Source organism: Dendrobium catenatum, unplaced genomic scaffold, assembly GCF_001605985.2.
Source record: "Dendrobium catenatum unplaced genomic scaffold, ASM160598v2 fragScaff_scaffold_390, whole genome shotgun sequence".
In the NCBI taxonomy this organism is placed as follows: domain Eukaryota; kingdom Viridiplantae; phylum Streptophyta; class Magnoliopsida; order Asparagales; family Orchidaceae; genus Dendrobium; species Dendrobium catenatum.
In genome coordinates, this window is record NW_021318852.1 from 4,398,180 (window position 1) to 4,407,634 (window position 9,455).

General features: G+C 34.0%; 1 protein-coding gene across 1 annotated transcript in view; it reads left to right on the top strand.

Moving 5' to 3' along the window:
- The window catches only part of LOC110107793 (probable 28S rRNA (cytosine-C(5))-methyltransferase), a 35,424-nt gene extending 31,846 nt beyond the window's left edge, over positions 1-3,578 (top strand). Inside the window, exons 7-8 of the mRNA XM_020838171.2 lie at positions 2,594-2,755; positions 2,838-3,578. Of these exons, the coding sequence (XP_020693830.1) occupies positions 2,594-2,755; positions 2,838-3,037 (362 nt within the window). The 3' untranslated portion in view covers positions 3,038-3,578. The remainder of the gene's footprint in view (positions 1-2,593; positions 2,756-2,837) is intronic.
- Positions 3,579-9,455: the final 5,877 nt, after the last annotated feature.

Below are 9,455 nucleotides of genomic sequence, written 5' to 3' on the forward strand. Positions count from 1 at the left end.
TATGATGTGAATGATCATGATAAAGTTCGTAGAGCTTATTTGTTGAAGGGACTGTATCAACCAAAGAATCATCATTTCTCTCAAATAATGATAGGAAATATTGCTCGTAGATTTAACTCAAAATGGTTTGAAGAATATCCTGATTGGATAGAATATAGTATACAAAAAGATGTTTTTTTGTCCTTATTACTACTTGTTTAAGCCACAAGAGCAAGTTGATGGCGACACATTTGTTGGTGAGGTATTTAAGAACTTGAACAGAAAAGAGAAGCTATTGGGTTATGTTGGAGAACACAACAGTGCACACAACAAGGCAAGACAGAAATGCGAGGCTTTAATGAAGCTTCAAGAAAAGAGTATTCCCACGATGTGTCTATGAAAGAACAGTTAACTGCTTCAGTCAGATACATGGACAAGTTGGGCCAAGTAATTGAGAGGTTCATTAGTATTAGTCATGTATCTTCCACAAATGCAGTAGCTCTCAAGGCATCAGTTAAAGCTCTTCTTGCAAAATATTCATTAAGTATATATAGAATACGTGGTCAAGGTTACGATGGAGTATCTAATATGCAGGGTGAGTTTGGTGGTTTGAAAGCACTCATTATAAAAGATAATCCTCATGCATTTTATATTCATTGTTTTGCTCATCAACTCCAATTATGTTTGATGGCTGTTGCAAAAAATCATCGGGAAGTCAATCATTTATTTGAGACCACTTCAAGAATTGTTAATACTGTTGCAGCTTCATGCAAGAGAAATGATACTTTGAAAGCTATTTAGTGTAATGAAATAGTTTTTCATTTAAGCAGTGGAGACTTAATTAGTAGTTGAGGTATAAACCAAGAAACTAATTTGCATAGTGCTGGTGACACTTGTTGGAGTTCGCATTTTCAAATATTAATCAGTCTAACAAAAATGTATGCTTCTGTACTCAAAGTGCTTGAAATTGTCAATGAAGAGGGGATACATGATCAACAATCAGTTGAAGCTGGTGTTTTAATACATGTCATGAAATCTTTTGACTTTGTCATGGCACTGCATTTAATGATTGATATTTTAGGAATTACGAATGAGTTATCACAAACATTATAAATAAAGTGTCAAGTTATTATAAATGCAATGAAATTAGTACAAGTGTCCAAACAACGATTACAAATGCTGAGGGAAGATGGATGGGAGCCTTTACTTGAAGAGGTATCACGTTTTTGTAATGTTTTTGAAATTAAAGTTCCAAATATTGATTCAAAATTCAAGGCTCGTGGACGGTCAGTAGGAAAATGTGTAGGAATAACTAACTTTTATCATTATCGAGGTTATTTATTCCACACTGATGTTGATATGCAACTTTAGGAACTCAATAACCGATTTTTTGAAACTAGTACCGAGTTACTTCTTTGTGTGACATGTTTGAATCCGAGTAATATGTTCTCTGGTTATGATAAGAGAAAGTTAATTCGTCTTGCAGAGTTATATCTATCAGATTTCTCTATGGTTGATCTTGCGTCTCTTGAACATCAATTATCTATTTATATTATTGATATGCGTACTAGCGATTAGTTTACATCTTTGACTAGCATTGTTGCTCTTGCAAAACATATTGTAAATAAAAATATTGTATATCCCTTGGTTTATAAACTTATTATTCTAGCACTGACTTTACTAGTTGTTACTGTTATTGTTGAGAGAGTATTTTCTACAATGAAGATTATTAAGCATCGGCTGCATAGCAAAATGGGAGATGTCTGACTCAATGACAGTCTAGTGTCATATATTGAGAAAGAATTATTTGATTCTGTTTCAAATGAAGTTATCATGCAACATTATCAGAAAATGCAAAGTTTGCAATTTTTTTATTTCATAAATTATAATGAAATACAAGGTTGTACTTAGAATTTTGCTAATGAAATATATATAATTTTTAGTATTTACTTTTTTATATATTGAGTTTTGCCTACCCTAAAAAAAAGGTTGGATCCTCCCCTGAAGATATTTATTTGAAATGCGCAATTCGCTCGCTTAATTTTCTTCACGCACTCTTGTCAAATTTCATCCTAGTTTCACTAGTGGACTTTTTGATATTTTTTCACGTGTGGGAACTCGGGCAATATGGGTATCAATTTCTAGTATTTTCGATGCCCCGGATAAATTGGCTTGGTCCATTTCACCAAATTTCGCGGTCATAGTTTGTTGTTTACGTCTGCATTTGCTCGAATTGTAGCCAAGGTCATGCATGAGTAATTTTATTGTTTTGACCCGATGGCTTGATCGTTTCAAGAATGGAGGATGATTTTGTGCAACATCAAGGCATGTCGAACTTGTTTCGTGCACCGTTGCGTGGTTGACTATTATTCTCGTTGGACATGTTCAAATTGATTTTGAAGTCCATATTAGGGGTCCAAAACTATATTCACTCATTTCTTGGAATACTTCTTCCATCGCTCATTTCTTGGCTTCATTCTTAGCTAATACTAGTAAGCTTTTTAGATGTTCTATCGAAGTTTTGTATTAACAGTTTAACACTACCCAGTTAATTCAACTGTAAGAATTAGAATACCATAAATTGGCATCTGATTGCCTTCTGCAAACTTTACAGTTCCAGCAGTTGAAAGAGTTGTCTACAGCACATGTTCCATCCATCAAACCGAGAACGAAGATGTCGTCGAGTCTGTTCTTCCATTAGCCACCTCGCTCGGCTTCGAACTGGCAACCCCTTTCCCTCAGTGGCCTCTACGTGGCCGCCCCATCTTTGACGGCGGTAAGTCGCCGGTGCCATGGTTCTCTCATTGTTCCCTGGTTATTTTTATAAAAAAAACTGATCTTTTTTCATGTTTCTTCAGCTGAGCGTTTGCTGAGAACTGATCCATCCCAGGATACAGAAGGATTTTTCATTGCATTATTTGTCAAGAAGCTCAGATCTCTTCCTCCAGCCCAGAAGAAACATTTCAGTCCAGGAAGAAAATTGCCATTTTTTCCTACCAAGATTTCAAAGATTTGGATGCGTCACTGCATGGCAAGGAGAAGAAGACGCAACTCATAAGAAAATTCCAACAGTTAAAAGCATTGTTGGTATGGCAGAGCTTGTGATTTGTTGTAGCAACTTTGGTTTAGTTTGGGCGATTTTTTTATTGCTTCTTAAAGCTGTTTTTTATTATAAAAATTAAAATTTTGTAATAAAAAGCTGCGTCATAAAGCAGGAAGAAAGCCATCCCAAACAAAACCTTAATCATGCTAGAATTTTAAGTTAAAACAGACAATTTTCCTTTAGTCCAATTGTTTTATAAATTGGCTTTCTATTATTATTAATCAGATTAGCTGCTTTCATAGAAATAAAGTTCAATGAACCACAAATTAAGGCTTCGTTTGGGATGACTTTCTTACTGCTTCTTAAAGCAGTTTTTTAAGTATAAAAATTTTAATTTTGGTACCATAAAGTTATTTTAAGAAGCAGTAGGAAAACCGTCCCAAACGAAGGCTAAATCGATTTGAAGTAGATGTGAGTTTAGATATTCTAAGGTGAATAAAACAATGTTTTTCAATTGGCTCTATATTAATAATGATGCATGAGCTGGCTTGATAAATCAGTTGGCTCGAGCTCGACTTAAGAAATGACTTGTGAATCAAATTTGAGCTAGATTTTTAATTCAGCTTGTGAGTTCTGGTTTAAAAAATATAAGTTAAAATGTATAAAAGTTTAATAAGTTTAGAATAAAGTTATTAAAAATGTTTACAAGTTATAGTGATTTTGTTTATTTTGCTTGCTTTTTTAATATTTCTTATTTAGATTTTTATTCTTTTTTATCATATTATTATAATAATTGATTGAATAATAATATTTTTTTTACTCTTTTCACTATTCGCAAGCAAACTCAAATGGGTAGAATTAAGTTCAAGCTCGAGTTCAAATTTAATTAAGCAAGGTCATGCTCATGTCAAAGATAAATCAACCAAGTTTAACTCGATTCATTTACACTATTAGACATGATGAATTCAAATGTACAAAAAAATTAAAATAAAAAATAAAAAATGCATTCAAATGTACAACTCAAAATATCTAAATGATTAAAAGAAAATTATAGTAACTCTTTTTCTTTTTTTTTAGTAACTCTAAATTAACTAATTTGATGAAAGGTTATTTTATTACCTATAATTTTTTTATTTTTTTTTGTATTTAAACTTCGTTTTAGAAAGCAGTAAAAAAGCCGTCTCAAATGAAGCCTTTATCTATGTGCAAGCAACATATGATCAACATGTGAAATATAAACGTTCTAGCCACTACAATTTGACAAAAAAACAAAAAAACTTCTCAGTAAAATAGCCAAAAGAGCATTCAGCATACAACAAGTTGAACACGGCATCTTGAAGCTTTGGAAGGGAATTAAAAATTAAATATAGAAGCAAGGAAAGAAAATTTACCTGAGCAAGTGAATAATGGTGTTTGAGGGTTAAGGTCCCACAATCTTACAGTAGCATCACCAGATCCACTAGCAAGGTTTCTGCTTGTTTTCTCCCTTCTACGCAAAAAAATATTCTAACGGATAATGCAACCATTCACATTTTGAGTAAATCTAAACAATGCACATAGAAACTCGATAAGGCAACCATTGAACCATTTGCAACAATTCAATCTCACAAAAGCCAATAATGCATATTCATCGCGAATGGATTCACGTCCTAGCGACCCCCAATGCGATAGAGAGAAGAAAACGAGGGCGAGGGCCGCGAGCAAGCATGCGATTTTACTTCTTGAAATAAATAAGATACCGGAAGCGGAGAAGAAGACGCCGGAGGCGGAGAAGATGACACCAAGGCGGAGCGAGGGCCGCGATATGAATACATCGAATAGGGTTTTTTTTCGTGACGTGACTTTGTATACCTCCATCGCTCTGCGATTCGCTCATATGGCATCTCAGCCATCCGTTTTCGTTTTAAGAGAACCGTCCGGTTAAAGGAAACCGGAACCGGTTCGATGGTCGGACCGCCGATTCAAGTGGTTCGGAGCTGGTTTTTTGCGAAAACGGTTATATCCATAACTGTAACCGGCTGGCCGACCGATTCCCGGTTCAACCGATTGAACCGGCCGGTCCGATCCAGTTTTAAAAGCCTTGTTAAAAATAGTTCATCTTGCGACGCCAACTCCCTCTGTTCACGACCTACCCTAGCCGACTCTTGCCTGATCTCCTCTGTTCGTAGACGGTGGAAGCGCAGAGTTCGTTGCCTACACCGTTTTTGTCAAAGACGTATCATCTCGTTCACATAAATGGAGATCCCCCAATGCTTCGCCCGCTCCGCTAGGGCTTCGTTCGAGCTGCTCCTCCGACGCGTTTTTGGGATTTCCGGCGCTTAGTCTCGTGTCGTTTCTTGCTGGAGGTTTTAAGGAAGTTTCCTTTCCTTCTCCTTTTGTTGGTTGTTTTCTTTTCCTTTCTTTTCGGTTTGGCTGCCTTGTCTCTTCCACCTCCGATCGTTTGTTGTCGGAATGGCAGTTAAACGTGTTAGTGATCCATATTTTTTAATTGATATTTTAAACCGTGGTCATTTGTTGATGCCCTTTATGGTTTCCCATCTTCTAGTTGTTATCCTAAGCTCCAGCAATGTTCTTTCCCTGGTTTGCCCTCTTTGTGGATATCGAAAGAAGAAATTTTGGCTCTTTTAGTTCCTTTTTAATTTGTTATGGTTTGCTTTTTTTCTACGTGTCGCCCTTCTATGGATGTAATTCGCAAATTGTTTTTTAATTTGAAGCTGAATGTTGATTTCTCTGTGACTGTTCTTGATCAGTCGCACGTTCTAATTAAGCTTTCTAATGATCTTGATTATATTATATTTTTTTACCATATATCTTATTTGGTGAATAATTGCTACATGAAACTCACAAAATGATCCCCGTATCTGGATGTCAGTGTTGAATCTCTGGTGATTCATATCTGGGTTTCCTTTCCTAATATGAGGCTTCATTTATTCTCTCCTCGAATCCTCAACGCTCTGGGTTCTATGTTTGGTCGACCCTTGAAAGTCGACAGTGCCACTTCAGTTGGTTCTAGGCCATCTCTTGCGCGGATCTTAGTTGAACTGGACATTACAAAAAATTTTCTAAAAAAATATGGCTTGGGCCTGAGATTTCTGGGTATGTTCAAAGTGTTCAGATGAAGGATTTTCCTTCTTTCTACGAGTCATGCAAATGTGTTGGCATCTTAGGAGTGAGTGTAGTATCCTTTCCTCTACCCCGTTGTCTGTTCCGCAATCTCACGTGAATCCTATTTTACCTATTAGGAATGCTAAAAATAATGCAATTGTTGTTCCTTCATTGGTTGAGATTGATTTGGTGATCCCTGTTGCTGGTGCTCCTCCTATTGAGCACTGTGGGGTTGTTGTGTGTTGTGATGATGGTAATGTTGGTGATAATATCTTGGTGGCTTTTTCCCCTAGAGGTTATATTGAGACTGTTTGTCCTGACATTGTTGGTCTTGAAGTTGGTAATGAGTTGTTGAATGTGGGAGATCAAGAACTTTGTGGTATTAATATGGGGGTGGTGAACATTGATTCTAGTGAGTTAGTTCTTGCTACTGCTTCTCCAGTGACGCTTGATGATTTGGTTGTGTCAGTTTCTTCTATGGGACTGGGTGTGAATAAACAACTTGTTTATATTTTTGTTGCTTTCTTTCTTCTAATGCCTTGAATGCTCTTGTGGGCGTGAGATCGGGGAAAACTATTATGGAGCAAATTGATTGGCTTGAAGGCTCTCCTTCTTATATTTCTGAGGTTGGTGAGAAGGAAGTGTTTGAACATGATGACTTTACTTGATCCGAATGAAAATCATGTTATGCGTGAAACTTTCATTCAAATGGGTAAACAGAGTAAGAGGATATCTAAAAAAAATAACTTTTTGTGGTTGGCTTGGTGGTTGTTGCTTTGGACTCCTGTGGTTGCTATGGTGGTACCAGTTTTTGGATTGCTGGGCTACGACTTTGAATGGCGTTGTAGCTTTGGGTGTAGATGGTATATCGCTGGACTTTGGTGACTTCCTCTTGACTCCTATGCTATTTGATGTGTTTGGCTTGTCTTCCTTTTGTTTTTGTCTTGGATTATATATTTAGGTTGATGCATAGGCTCTAAGGTTTTATTTCAATTTTGCTTCGGAGCCATTAAGGACTTGTAATTTTTCTCTTTTTTAACAAGTAGGCCTCTTCTGTGGGATAAAAAAAAAGATTGTATTTTCTTTTTTAAGATTATACTAGCTTTATGATAAATGATAAAACCCAAAATGGAAATGAAATATTCAGTTATTATTATGTGCTAGAAAATTTATGATGATAAATATATTAGCGTTATATAAAAATAAAGCTAGCATAGATAGGAGTTGTGATAAACTTAAAAAAGGGAAAAAATCATGTAGGTCGGCTAGAATAATCTACTATATAATTACATATACAAAAAAATAGTTCTCCAAAATTGAAAATTCATGATTACACAGTTGAAGATAACTATCTAGTTTAGGTTATAGGGATTATAGATATTGAGTATTTGCAAGTAGACAATTAAAATCCAATATGAGGATAGATGTTAGCACTTAGACAATAATAGTTATATAACAAAAATTGGATGATAGTGATGATAACTACTAATTTTGGTCTGAAAATGAAAACTTTTCTTCAGCTCTCTTAGCTCGTGAACCTCTTTAGAGTAAAAAATGAGGTCATATTTATAGCTTTTAATATGAGCATTTTAATAATTTTGACTAGACTATAGAACACTCTATTGAATGATCCATATTAAACTCCTTGCTCATAAATCAATTTTTCAATATTTGAGTTCTTTAATGTTATCATAATTGAGTGATCTTGAACTCATTGGATTTGTCTTATCAAGCCATTAAATTTGACTGTAAGCACATAAGATATGGAGATCATTTGGTCCTTAAATTAATGTCTAGAAGTTTCAAACTATGCCTTAAGTGGTTGATTTGAGCTCATTTGAAGTCGAATCAGATTGCTTGTGGTGTTGATGAATTCATCTCATCAAGATGCTTAGTACAACGATAAGCTTATTAAAATCAGAGTTCAAATGATTTTGAGTTTAATTTTGAAAATTCTCAATTCAAATGTAACCTCGAGATTCATATTGATAAAGTGAATATTTGGAGTCATCTTATTTGTCCTCCTATTTTCAGAAGTTTAGATTTGTGTCATCCAATATGTTAAGCTACAAAAAAGTTCACGGGGCTAAATTACAATTTTGAAAATATAATGAGGCGCAACTGCTCCTTGTACCTCAACATGGACCTCTTGTAAAGATCATAAACTAAAAATCTCTTTATCATAAACTACAAAAAAGTTTTCATTTTTTTTATGGTGCTTTATTCTTCCTTTAAAGGGGATTTGGTTTTTTGTTAGAAGAATTGTGATCTAAAATAAGTTTTTTCACCCTATTTTGATGCTTTTAGTTTCTCTCTAATGGAGAGATAATTATTATCAAAATTTGTTGCAATACTTATGTTATAAAGATGATGTTGAAGAAAGTACTCCAATTTATCAAGGAGTTTGGCTTTTATATTGTTATCTATATTTGATTTTAATATTTGTTATACTAATTACCAATGCTAGTGTTAACATTATTGTAATCATTTGAGATGTATTGCAAATGAGATAAAATTCACATTTTTTGTACTGAATTGCATGATGAAAGAGAGAGCTCATTGAAAGTTCATGTAGTAATTCAGAGATTTATATGTTGTAGAAGATTACATACTAGCATTATATAAATTCAAGTATTTTATGCAGCTTTAAAATATATATATATATTTCTTCATGTATAAACTTTGCTAACATTAATTCCCAATCAAATTATTAGAAATAATGAACTCTTTATATTTGTATAAAAGTGATTTAAATTTGTTAAAGCTCGCCACTAAGAAGAGAATAAGTCTTCGTTTGGGACGGCTTTTTTACTGTTTCTTAAAGAAACTTCCTAGTATAAAACTTTTAATTTATATACTAGAAAGTTACTTTAAGAAGCATAATCAAGAAAGTCGTCCCAAACGAAGCCTAAGCCTTATATATATCTTGAGATAAACTTAAAATGTTCAAGATATTTTACTCTAATTGAAATAAATGACCTTAAATTTTAAAGACTTTTCTAGGCTTATATTTTCTGAGATTTGAACTCCTTTTGAGTTATTTCAATGATGGATTATGATGACACTCATATTTTATATTTTTGATTATTTTCTTATAATGACTATAATGATTTGCTCTATTTTGATAATATCAATCTATGTATTGTGCCTGTAAATAAGAACATATATATCACTGGCATATTAAGCGTTCAATCTCCTCATTCAACTGAAAATATTTTTCTGTTAAATGGCCTCTAAAATGACGAAAATATGATATTGAGATTGATCTCTGCTCTTCAGATTTTTCAATAGTTTTGTCCATTTGAGGTATTCAGAATTTTGGATCTAC